At 48.3% G+C, this 13437-nt stretch overlaps 1 protein-coding gene and 1 pseudogene across 1 annotated transcript in view; both read right to left on the bottom strand.

Annotated features, from left to right (window-relative positions):
* The window catches only part of LOC139001538 (calsyntenin-1-like), a 3262-nt pseudogene extending 2268 nt beyond the window's left edge, over positions 1-994 (bottom strand).
* A 265-nt stretch (positions 995-1259) lies between these two features.
* Positions 1260-13437, bottom strand: part of LOC139001539 (calsyntenin-1-like) — a 44644-nt gene continuing 32466 nt past the window's right edge. The window contains exons 2-7 of the mRNA XM_070403055.1: positions 12676-12798; positions 6428-6457; positions 5108-5306; positions 3009-3217; positions 1574-1723; positions 1260-1471 (exon numbers count right to left, since the gene is read on the bottom strand). Coding sequence (XP_070259156.1) covers positions 1260-1471; positions 1574-1723; positions 3009-3217; positions 5108-5306; positions 6428-6457; positions 12676-12798 — 923 coding nt within the window. The remainder of the gene's footprint in view (positions 1472-1573; positions 1724-3008; positions 3218-5107; positions 5307-6427; positions 6458-12675; positions 12799-13437) is intronic.

The following is a 13437-nucleotide window of genomic DNA, read 5'->3' on the forward strand; positions in this document are numbered from 1 at the left end:
GTGGATATACTTCTGCACCCCAGGCCTGGGTATATGATCTGTGGATATACTTCTGCACCCCAGGCCTGGGTATATGATCTGTGGATATACTTCTGCACCCCAGGCCTGGGTATATGATCTGTGGATATACTTCTGCACCCCAGGCCTGGGTATATGATCTGTGGATATACTTCTGCACCCCAGGCCTGGGTATATGATCTGTGGATATACTTCTGCACCCCAGGCCTGGGTATATGATCTGTGGATATACTTCTGCACCCCAGGCCTGGGTATATGATCTGTGGATATACTTCTGCACCCCAGGCCTGGGTATATGATCTGTGGATATACTTCTGCACCCCAGGCCTGGGTATATGATCTGTGGATATACTTCTGCACCCCAGGCCTGGGTATATGATCTGTGGATATACTTCTGCACCCCAGGCCTGGGTATATGATCTGTGGATATACTTCTGCACCCCAGGCCTGGTATATGATCTGTGGATATATTTCTGCACCCCAGGCCTGGGTATATGATCTGTGGATATACTTCTGCACCCCAGGCCTGGGTATATGATCTGTGGATATATTTCTGCACCCCAGGCCTGGTATATGATCTGTGGATATATTTCTGCACCCCAGGCCTGGGTATATGATCTGTGGATATACTTCTGCACCCCAGGCCTGGGTATATGATCTGTGGATATATTTCTGCACTCCAGGCCTGGTATATGATCTGTGGATATACTTCTGTACCCTAGGCCTGGGTATATGATCTGTGGATATATTTCTGCACCCCAGGCCTGGTATATGATCTGTGGATATACTTCTGCACCCCAGGCCTGGTATATGATCTGTGGATATACTTGTGCACCCCAGGCCTGGATATATGGTTTGTGGAGACCGTAGTTAGATGTGGGTGCTTTTGGTCTTGATTTTCTTCTTCACGTTTGCCCAAACTACCACATTACCTGTAGTTTTTTTCTTCAGTCCTTAAATAATCATCCCGTTTCATTTAAAACTCCCTCCACATATGTGTAATTTCTATTTTGATGATTCTCTATGTATGGCAGAGAAATACTGTCTTCAAATCAGTGGTTCTTAAAAATGCACATAAAATAACGTTTTGAACAGACTTCCATGGGGTCATGTACCCCCTGAAGCCCACCCAGTAGGGAAATTAGCCGGTAAGGCAGCAGCAGCTGTGCCAAAAAGTTAGAGTCTGTTTTAGTTCATGATCGTGAAGCAACACACATGCACGTGTAGGGTCCCTCTCGCCCTCACTGCAGACCGCAGGTCTTCTTACCACAGAGCCGGTGAAGGGACTTCTCAGAGTAGGTGTCGCGGTCACAGCCTTTCCCTATGTGGCTGGTCTCCAGCTCCACCGTCACCTGCACCGAGGCCACTGATTCGTCACACGTCTCCAGGTGGGCGTTTGGGAAGAGAGCCAGGGCGCCCGTGCCAGGCTCATACTCGACCCTGCTGTCCCATCCTGCATCGGCCCGGGTAGAGGGAGAGGGGGAAAGTTCACACATTAGGTTCCGTGCCTAAACTTTAAGAACGGGGTGAGCATGGAGACGAGAATGGGGCTCACCTTGCCACCCGGGGGTGCAGGTGGGCTTGATGCTGATCTTTACCAACACGTCCTCGGTGGCCCTTTTCTTCCCGCAGTCGTAGGCTGTGACCGTCAGCTTGTACTGGTGTTCCTTCCCGTAGTTCAGCTTCTCTGTGTTCTTTATGTAACCTTCCAGGGGGAGAAAGAGTGAGGACCCACACCCGGGCTGGTCTCCCCTCCAGGTCCCTGCTGGCACACACAATGCTCATGGTCCCAGCCCCGGAAGCACCGGCAGGGGAATACCCAAAGTCACGACACTCCCCTGGCTTCCTGAGCTCTACCCTAAACCATCTCGGAGCCCATGCAATTCAACTCCATCTCTTCTTACAGACTTTTGTTTGTTTTTATATTTACTTGAAGAATTACATATAAGAGAGTAAAAAGACAAAATGATTCAAATTCTTCAAATATTAAATACAAGACCAAAGCTGCATTAAATACTTGTTACAGACTTACTTTATTAGCAAGAGAGAGAGATTTCCTACCCCACCCACCCGAGAGAAGCCAGCTTTTGACCATGAATACAGGTGTGTGCAAAGTGTTTGCCGTGCCCGTGATTTCAGCAGAGAACCTGGACTGGGTAACGATGGAGACATGCATCACCCTGAAGCCGTAACCTCATAAGGAAGTTAAACTCTCGAATGAGCCGATCTCGATCTGTTCAGTTACTGAGAGTCTAGCAATGAGGTATAAACCTTCACCTTCAAGATGAGGCAGAAGATTTAAGTCTAATGGCGAACAGAAAACCGGGCCCAACGAAAGGTCCATCTTATTCAGATGCACGCTGACTGAAAGGGGAGAAGGTAGAAAATAGCCACATGCTGGGCAGGGGCTTTTATTAGACTTTGAAAAAGGAACGGCCCCGCCAGAGAACACCTGGTGCTCAGGGGACAGAGTAAAAACTCAACTGGGAAGCAGACACCACAGCAGGTCTCTGCTATGGCTGAATGTTCCTGTCCCCGAAGTTCACATGTCAAGTCCTTACCCTCGGTGTCATGGTGTTAGGAGGTGGGGCCTTTGGGAGGAGCTTAGGTTTAGGGGAGGCAGTGAGGGAGGAGTCCCCATATTGGAATCACTGTCCTTATGAGAAGAGAGGAGACCGGAGTGCCCTGTCTCTCCCACCAGGTGAGGACAGCAAGAAGGTGGCATCTGTAAGCCGGGAAGCAGGCCCTCACGAGACCCTGAATGGAATGGCTCCTTGATCTTGGACTCCTCAGCCTCCAGAACGTGAGACATAAATGTCTGTCATTTAAGCCACCTGGTTCGTGGCATTTGTTCTAGCCGCCCGAATGGACTAACTCTCCGTCTATGAGTTTCACTGAAGTACAAAGTTTGGGTTTGAAGCTGATCGGCTTAGGATGGACAGTCTGCCGGGACCGCCCCCCTAACAAGGAACGCTGCCCTCTGTTCTCACCATCTTTGTCGACCGTGAATGGCACGTCTGGAGTGACAATTTCATAGCTGCAAATCTGGCTGAACTGAGGGGAGCAGTCTGCATCCACAGCCTCCACCCTCAGGATGCTCTCGTAGCGCCTCCCCTCCACGACTGACGCCTGGTAGGACTTCTCCTTGAACACAGGTGCGTATTCGTTCACGTCGTTCACCTGAATGTGGACCGTTGCTCTGGAAGAGGGGAAAAGCTGTGGGCTTTGCTTGTTTTATTATCCCCCCAAATTGTGCCCTATTTTTAAATTTCCTTTCTCTGATACATTTTATTCAATTTTATCTATAATAATAAAAGGGTAATATGCTAATTAGACCGGATGTCTTCCGGGCGTCATTCCAGGTCCCGGGTGCCTGCAGGCGGCTGGAGGAGGGAAGCCCAGGTCCCAGGTGCCGGAGGGAAGCCAGTGCCGGCAGCCGAGGGAAGGAAGGCCTACTCTTGCACGAATTTTTGTGCATCAGGCCTCTAGTGTGAAGATAAAAAGTAAACTACTCATTGTTTTTAGTTTAACCTGGAGATACCAGAAAAGTTAAAACAGGAATTTGGGTTGATCCTTCCAGGTCTAGGAATAAGGCACCCGGTAAGAAGGCAACAACACAGTCTGGCCAGCGGCTCATGTGCTCAAGTGTCCCAGACACCAAAAAGGTTTCAGGTTCGATTCCCGGTCAGGACACATACCAACATTGTGGGTTCGATCCCCAGCTGGGGTGAGTACAGGAGGCAACCGACTGATGTTTCTCTCTTTCTCCCCCTTCCTCTCTCTAAAAATCATTAAAAACATACCCTCGGGTGAGGATTAAAAAAACAAAAAAGACAGTAACACTGGGATTTTCTTTCACGATGTGGGACAGAGCATGTAAAAGGGAGATAAACTATACCAGATATCTGTTAGCTCTGTTAACACAAAGTTAAAAATATTTTTTTCAAAATTCAGAAACAACTCGAGCCAAAGGAAGAAGGGCTAGGAAACAGGGATGGAAGATGGGATACGGTGAGCATTAAAACAAGGCTGGTCCTGCTTCCAAGAAATAGAGTCCATTAGTAACCCGGGGTTGGGACCCCACCCGCCGTTGATCTAGCAAATGAGGGACCTCAAGGTGACCCCAGTGCTGCCCTTCCTGGCGAACCCCGTGCTGCCAGCTTCCGTCTCCCCAGCTCGGGGATGAGGAAACGAAGGCATCGTCAGAGCAGGCTCCCCAGACAGAAAACTGCGGGCCTCAGGGCTTTGGACCAGGGCATATCCTGAACCAGACAAGCTCTGCACTCAGCACCCGCACTGTTCACCAAGACCCCCTACACCCCCCACCCACCAAGCTGACCCTCACAACAGTTATGTGACATCATCTCAGCCACGTGCCTCTTTCCTCAATCCACGTCCTGAGTAGAAACTGAGACTCAACAAAATTAAATCTGCCCAATGCCAAAGGGCAGGTAAGTGGCAGAGGAAAGACTAGATTCTTTTTTTGTTTATTTTATATTTTTATGTTTTTATTGATTTTTAGAAAGAGCGGAAGAGATAGGGATAGGGCGATAGAAACATCATTGATCAGCTGCCTCCTGCACGCCCTTGACCGGGAATTGAACGGTGACCTCTTCGTTCCTGGGTCGAACACTCAACCACCGAGCCACAGGGGCCAGGCAGGAAGACAAGAGTCTAACTCCATGTCTTGCCCAGAGCCCTCTCCACTAGAGGGGGGCCCTCGGCCGGCAGGAAGGCCGTGCTCACTCCCAGGGCAGAGCCCACCAGCTGGCTTTCTCTCCTCAGCTCGAATGAATTTCACGCCCTCAGAACTTACAGACAAAAGACACACATACCTGCAAACCTCTTCCTAGGGGAAAGAGTGGGCTTTCGTATTTTCTCTGTAGGGCCTTGTTTTCTCTACTAGGTTATTCATTCATTTACAACAACTATGGTCCAGGCCCTTGCTGAAGCCGTCTACAAGGGTCTCTGCTCTAACTGCTATGTCCCGATGGACACCTGGCACTCCCTTCTATTTCACAAGCACCGGAGTCCTGGGGCAGGAGAGTAAGGTCACTGCTGTCCTCACGCTCCCTGCCCGGATACTTACTTGTGAGACTTCTTGGCGTTGGCGCTGCCATCGGGCCCCCTCCCGCAGTCGTAGGCCTGGATGGTGAACGTGTAGTCTTTCTGCAGCTCACAGTCTAGTTTCTCTTTTGAGCGAATCAGTCCCTCGCCCGTGGACTTATCCACCACCACTGCGTCAAAGGGCACATTCTGCCCGTGAATTTTAAATCCACAAATCTCACCTGGGGAGTCAAAGCAGCGCCAGTTAGAATCGCTGCCACCGAGCCGGCTGCGGTCAGACCCCTCCTCCCGCAAAGAAAATCCATGACCACATGGCAGCCAGGGGTTGAGAGGGTCTGTGGGGAAGCAGGGCGCTGTGCTTGGCGACAGGGTGAGTTCTGGGCTTTAGTACAAAGAAGCAGGTTCTGGCTTTCCAAGCAACTCATTTAACTTTGCATCCATTCATGCAGGAATACAAGAGAGAGAGAGAATATAGACAGGCATTTCACAGGAGTACTTAGGACAGCAGCAGACTGCCAAGGCCTGATAACACCAGAAACTGCCCAGGCTGCAGGGGACAGCTGGGCAGCTATTTTGGTTTGGACCAGAGAGAAGGCTAAAACACACAGTCAAGTGTTGAGAGAGGAGGAAGCGTGAGATATAGGTTCAGCACCATAATTACAGAAAGTCTGTAAAAAAAAAAAGTCAGAAGAAACAAGTCTTCCTGTGCAATGAGCCTGGCTAAAATTAGGGAATCAAAGCCAACTACTGAATGAGAAAGGTAGAAATACCAACTTTTCAGGCATCCATTTCAACAGCTAGCGTCTACCAGTGCGATGCAGTGCCCGCGTGGGGAGAGACCTGCTAGACTGGCCTGTTCCGGACTATATCCTCTCAGACCTGAAAAGGAAGCCTGCCTGGGAACTGAAATTCGTCTAGTTGGCTTACCAGCTTAATGAGGAGTTAAAATCTACGTTTCCCCTTGCCCATGGGAGAACAAATAGAAACGTTCTAATGTATAAGTAAAACTTCACAAAATGTATTTCACATAAAAATAAGACGGACCTCTTCCAAAATTACAACCAATAGAAAATGGTTACGAAGTGAATCTCTTAAGTTCAATTTAGGAAAAAATGTACAGTATTGTCCATATAGTTCAAATGGATGTCTGATTTCCAGATATTTCTAACCAAGGGTTTGGTTACATACAGTTTCCATCAATATATTTAAAAATAGAAACAAAATAGAATAAAAGGGATAAAAAAGCATCACAGCTTCTTCTGTTTAAGGGCTGATTCCCAATTTTATAAACAAAGTTAGTGGGTTAATATTCATAAGAGGGATAGAAAGAACCCTTTATCACCTTCTTTGGTGACTGTCACCTCAAAACTCTCTGAAGGGAGAAAAGATAAACCCATGTCAGTAATACAGGAAAGAATGAAGACGGAACAATAAGGAAAAAAGTCAAAGATGCACATATTACACAGAAAAGCTTGACACAATTTAACAATCAGCTCAGTAGAACTGGTATAGCAAAACTGGACCTTCAGTAACAAAGTGTCTCTTTGAATCCTACTTACCAGGGACTCCTGTGTAATTTTTGAAATTGCACTAATTACCCATGAAATAGCACAGCTGCAGCTTCCTAAGACCCTCAGGTGTGTCAGACATCACAGCAGTTGACGCACCCTATTTGTTCTTTCCAGTTTTCAGCTTCTCCCTTCAATGTAAGTTCTTGTGGTTTGAGTCTGGTAACATCAGTTCATCATTAGATTAAATGAAACCATCAGCTGGAGCAACGGGTTTTATGTTCAGTCCTTTGTTTACGAGCTGAATAAATACAATGTTTTCTAATCTAATCTTGTTCTGATGCAACTAAGGCAACAAATATAAACACCTCTTTGAATGGAACATATGCTTAAGTGGGAACTGAAACCAGTATGAACGGTGGTGATGCTACAATGGCACGGTCCTTACTGAGGGAAATGCTAGTCTAGCAGCCCATATACACCCTGCTTACCTCGCCCCGGACCACTGCAGGGGCGAGGTCAGGGGCCCCGCTGCCCCCCACTCACAGTGGCCTCCCCAGGGCACCTGCTCTCCCCCGAAGGCATCACAGTCTGAATCCCCTTGCTTTTAAAAATGGTTGTACCATATGTTTGTATATCCCCGAATAGTGTTGTTTCATTTTGCTTGCTTTTGGGGTTTGAACAATGGTATCACATGGTATAGAATGCCTGCCGTCTCAGCCTGAGGGTCTAAGACAGTGACGGCGAACATATGACACGCGTGTCAGAGGTCACACGCGAACTCATTTTTTTGGTTGATTTTTCTTTGTTAAATGGCATTTAAATATATAAAATAAATATCAAAAATAGAAGTCTTTGTTTTACTATGGTTGCAAATATCAAAAAGTTTCTCTATGTGACACGGCACCAGAGTTAAGTTAGGGTTTTTCAAAATGCTGACACGCCGAGCTCAGAAGGTTCGCCATCACTGGTCTAAGAGCCATTCATAGGGGAGGCACACCCAGCTGCAGTGCATTCATTCACTGCCGCGTAAGAGGGAGCCAGTGAGCACCCAGGTACAGTGCGCAGAACGCAGCCTGGCACAAAGCAGGCCCCGGCAGGGTTCGCTATTCCCAGTCGGTTCCCGTTGGCACTGCACCATAATGCCGGTTTCTGCTGTTCATGAACGAGCTACAAGGGATAATTCTGTTTGTGGTTCTGGCTGCATCCACACAGTGTATCTCTAGATCTGTGCTGGCCAATGCCCGTGCCGTAGCCACCAGCCCCATGGGGCTGTGTCAAATTGAATTAAAATTCATGTTAAAATTAAATATTAAAATTCAGTTCTTCCTCGTACTGGTCGCATTTCCACAGCCGCACGTGCCTAGTAACTGCTGAATGGAGAATGCAGACGCCAAGGGATGTGGATGGTGCTGCCCCAGGCGGTAGGCAACCTATGGCCTTGGGCCAAATCCACCCGTGTCACATTGCTGAACAACCTGTGTGCTAACAATTGTTTCTATCTTTTAAAATATTATATGAAAATTATATGACATTCACATTTCTGTGTCTGTAAGCAAAGCTGTATTGGGCCCACGCACTGAAGGGGTCAGAGGTTCCATTCCTGGTCATGGGCACCCTTCTCCTCCATCCCTGATGCACAGTTGTGTTATTTACACAACCGGGACAGTTACATACATGCAGTTACTGGCATTGATTACACGGAGTTACAGCATGGTGCATCTCCACCCCTTTGCATTCTCGGTCCTCTCTCCTAGACTCACCTTCGCTCAACCTCTGCAAGGAAGGCCTCTCAGAATCACCTATCAGTCTATTCTCTTTCTGTCCAGCCCTTTCCCACTCAATTCAGACCATGTGCACCTGCTCTGCTAGGTAAGTCCACCTGAAACCCTACCCTACCAGGTTTCCCGATGACCTTTCCAGCTATACTAGCCTTGGATGGACCAAACCTTTCCCATCTCTCTCCCCTTCATTCCCCTAAGATCATCTAAAACAGTCAAAAGGGCCCTAGCTGGTTTGGCTCAGTGGATAGAGCATCGGCCTATGAACTGAAAGGTCTCGGGTTTGATTCCAGTCAAGGGCACATGCCCGGGTTGCGGACTCCATCCCCGGTGGGGGATGTGCAGGAGGCAGCCGATCAATGATTCTCTCTCAGCACTGACGTTTCTATCTCTCTCTCCCTCTCCCTTCCTCTCTGAAATCAATAAAGATATATTAAAAACAACAACAAACAGTCAAAAGGACCCTGGCCGGTATGCTAAGTTGTTAGAGCATCAAACCATACACCTAAGGATCTCGGGTTTGATTCCCAATCAAGGGCTCATGTACCCGGGTTGCAGGTTCAATCTCCAGCCCTGGTCAGGGTGTGTGCAGGAGGCAACCAATCAATGTGTCTCTTTCATCGATGTGTCTCTCTCTCTCTCTCTCTCTCTCTCTCTCTCTCCCCCTACCTTCCTTCCACTCTCTCTAAATAGCAATGGAAAAAATATTCTCCAGTGAGGATTAACAACAAAAAAAGTTAAAACAGTCAAAAAGAACTTTACTACAGAATTTTTAAAAAGCAAACATAAAACTGTAACAATGGGTCCAGATTTGACTCCTCGATATCCAAAGTCACGTCCAGGGCTCCTGTTTACAGTGTCAGCCCTCCCTTTCCTCGTCCGGCCCTCCGAGAAACCTGGGCTTCAGGCTGGCTTTGCATTCTCTGAGTCTTCTTCGGAATCTGAGTATAACCCCAAACTGCACTGCTCTTCCCTGAGAGCGAGGGTGTCTCCAGAGCCTAGCCCGTCGTCCCCCCGCCAACTCTCAGGTCACCCGCCTATGCCGCACTCCTCCCGGAGGCCTGAGTGCCGGCAGCAACAGAAATCCATTCCAGCTGACTCAGGCAAAGGGGCGTCACTGAAAAGCCGTCACGAACTCACGGAATTGGCTGCAGGCCAGAGAAAGGGACCTGGAAACAGCAGAAACCAAGGCCGCTCGAGACCAGGAACAGGGGCCTGAGCAGGCCCAGAGCAAACTGGCCTGGACAGAGGGAACGCAACCTCGGTGGCATCAGCATCTGTGGCTCTCCGAGGAGGGAGCACCTGTCAGCCTGGCCGGCCGTGCATGCACTTGGCCGGGGAAGGAGGGTAACGGACTGAAGACCCACCGATCTGGCCCCGGCAAAGGGACACCTGCTGAGCAGCATCCACTACACATCCCTGCGAACCCGACTCTCCTCCCTCGCCCTCGCCCTCCTGTCCACCCGCCTTGGCGCCCACGCTCTCCAGCTGGGCACCAGGCTGCTGCTTATTTTTGGTGACTGGTCCAGGCTAGTTTCTGGGACCTAAATCATCGGTGCTCCGAGAAGAACGGCCAACTGTTATGCTTCTTTATATTCTACAAGGACCTGGCATAAATACTTAATATTTAATGATTATTGATAACAACCTTTCCTGGAGGCAACTGCATCCAAAACGAGTCCACGCTAGTCAGTAACTGTTTAAGTTTCCATCCTAACATCCAGATACTTAAATCCGCTACTCAACGAATTTCTGCCTTAGAGTAATTAGGCTAACCCACAGGATAGTTCCAGTTTTCCATTTTTTTCAAGTATTGTGATAGTTTCGACATACAAAAATGGCAATTTCATGGGGCTTCACCAAATATGTCCAACTCATTGCTGCAAACACAACGCCCGCCCACCTCCTGCCACAGTTAACAAGGCAGTGCTGGGGGAGGTGCTGTGCAGGAGTCAGCCCCATCGCCATCCTCACATAAAGTACAACGAGTCACATAAAGTATAAAGAATACGGAGAAAAGGATCACACACCTGAGTTGGTTCTAACAACAAAAATAAAATCCCCATTCTTGCCCTGAAATTTCTTTTGGATTCTATTTCTATCTCAACTATTTGCCTAACCTTGCAAACTCTCTGTGCTCGGCGGGAAAGCAGGAAAAGGTGCTGGGGTGAAAGCACCTACTAAAAGGAAGAGCCTGAAAAGGGGGACGACAAGGGGGGCACCCAGCCTCTGACGTGGGCAGTGAAGAAGGGACAACTGTCAAAAAGGCGACCACGTGGCCTGGAGAGGGGCTCAAGCTCCCCATCAGGTACACAAAATGGGCAACACGATTTCTTACCCGCCTCTACTCAGGCTTTTAGCACATTAAGGAAAAGGGGTTGAATAAGAAACTTATTTTAATTTCCTAAACTACTTGACAAATACCAAGATTTTCCTCTCCTATTTCACCCCAAGAAAGCAATCTGGGCAAGACCCTGCATTCAATACGAAGGTCTGATGGGGGACAATTTACAACGCACGCTGGTGACTAAGCTGCCAACATCAGCCATGGACTTACTTCAGAAGTTTGACAGACAAGCAATCTCTGGTGGTTACCCACACATTCCTGAAGGGGTAGGACTGTGAACCTGGATGTTTCCAATGTTCTACAGAGAACGTTGTGAGAGCCCACAGTGAACCTGCGAATGGAGGCTGCAGTCGGACCCCCTGGCGGGAAGGTGACTCTATCACTTACGAGCTGTGATCTTGGGCAAACTCGGTCATTCCTCCCACAGTATTTATGGAGTGTCAACTAGCCAGTCGCTGGTCTAGGTACAGACCATAGGACCGTAAACAGCTGACACTGCAGAGTACAGAGGCCCAATCACTTCCTAGGATGCAGGGAAAGTCAGGAATGTGTAAGTCTGCTCAAAAGCATAAACTAGATAATCTACTCAAGTTATTCACACAGAGGAGCATGTGCAATAACTAAATGTGGCCGCAGGGGCTGCGTGTACAAGTATACACACACAAACACTCAAAATCTATTCGTTCCAGAGCACGCCGATGTGCAATGCTAAAAATGATGACAAATTCGGGGGAGGGAAGGAGCAGGCGAAGATCATCTCAGCTGCTGCACAAGCACTGTGTATGGATTCACGGCACTGAGTGCGTCCTCTCCCGTCCATCCAATCGGATTTCTCTCTAAAAACCAATCAACAAGCAACACTACTGGGAAGGTCTGTGTCCACCACGGACACACAGCACAGCTGGCTCTCAGGTTACTTTCCTGAACATGGGCTGTGGCACTTGAAGGGAATGAAGAACAAATTTATTGTTTAAATCAGCGGTCGCCAACCTTTCGGACCTCACAGACCACCAGTGGTCCGTGGACCACTGGTTGGCGACCACTGGTTTAAATAGCTCTTCAGAAACACACCCACTTTCCTCAATGTATACACTGTGAAATACGGTAATGTACCCCCTGATCTATACAAGGTAACGGAATCCTTCTTACTGGTCCCCAGGCAAACAGCACACACTAACACGAGAAATTTGGACCTGGAAAAAAATGCCACGCAACAACTACGCTTTTAAAATTCACTGTGACCCTGAGGCAAGGCGAGGGTGACGTGGCACAATTCACGTCAGTCGGGGAAGTTACTATGGACACGCGGCTCAAGCAAGAAACGCTCTGAAGTGCAAAGTGCTATTCCATGTCAGCAAAACAGCCAGTCTCCAAGCGGTTCCAGACCTGCCGCTGTGGTCAGGTTACAGCCTTATGAAATGCCTCCACTTTAAAAATTTATTGAAAGTAAAATCTGAGCCACAGGATTCCTCTACAAAGATTGCCTGACGTTTTCGAGTAAGTCTTTTGGGTAACTGAAACCGAGGAGGTGCGAGAGGACCTTGAGCTGCAGTTCCCCAGATCCTTGCCTCTGGCGGACCTGCAGCGCCTGTGAGCAGGTCAGAAGGGCAGGATCTCAGGTCCCCCAGACCCTCTGGATCCAAATCTGCATTTTAACATGACCCTCAGGTGCGCTGTGTGCACGATTTTTTGAGACACACTGGCCTAGGTGTTATCTGTCTGATGACATCAAGACAAGGACTAGAATAATGCGATGTAATATTGTGCTTTCCAACCACATGTACAGGCTTTTTGGTCAGGTGCCCCGACTTTTTAAAGTAACAGGAAAAAGGATGGTGCCCCAGAGCCACAAACCAGCCTCGGCCACCAGACACTTTAAGAAAGGGTGAGAAACGTTCCCAGTGCATCGCCCCCAGTCCCGGTGCATCAAGAGCGAACAAAACCACGCTCCTACCTGCGAAGCGCAGAGGGGCGTCCTTGTCCAGGGCGATCAGCGGGGGGTCGAGGAGCACCGCGTTGTCGTTTTCGGTCACTATGCCGTGATAGGTGGGCTCAAGCCAGGGCTTGTGCTTGTTAGCTGTGTTTAAAAGGAAAGGAAATAGGCAGGTTAGAACACCATCACTTTTTTTGAAAAGATTTTTTAAATTGATTTTGAGAGAGAGAGGGAGGAAGCGAGAGAAACAGTGATGTGAGGGGGAGGGGGACTGGCTTCCTCCTGCATGCCCCCCACTGGGGATCGAGCCCACAGCCGGCACATACCCTGACCAGGAACGGAGCCGGCAACCTTTCGGTGCACAGGATAACACCCAACCCACTGAGCCACACCGGCCAGGGCTAGAATGAGTATTTTAAACTCAACTGCTTTCGAAGACACATCTATTATGTCTGAACAATAAGACTCTCATTGGTCTGGAAGGCAACACTTGCATTTTTTGTTGCAGAGTTTGGTACCAAGACCCAAATATCATGAATTTCTAAATTCCAGAGTGAGTAATGGAGAAACTATATGAGTCCAGGAAGAAACCAGATTCTGCTCTACAAATTAAAAAAGAAAGACTGATGGCCAGTAGACAAACTCAAACTGTTTGGGGCCTATCACAGAATAGTGACAAAGAAAAGTGTTATTTCTTCATGACAATACAATATTTCCTATTTAAAGTTATCATTACAAAGACACAAAATAGACAATACTTAAGAATATAAAATTACAAATCCT

The sequence above is a fragment of the Myotis yumanensis genome, unplaced genomic scaffold, assembly GCF_028538775.1.
Source record: "Myotis yumanensis isolate MYYU_CA2020_CCGP unplaced genomic scaffold, mMyoYum1.0.hap1 SCAF_2, whole genome shotgun sequence".
In the NCBI taxonomy this organism is placed as follows: domain Eukaryota; kingdom Metazoa; phylum Chordata; class Mammalia; order Chiroptera; family Vespertilionidae; genus Myotis; species Myotis yumanensis.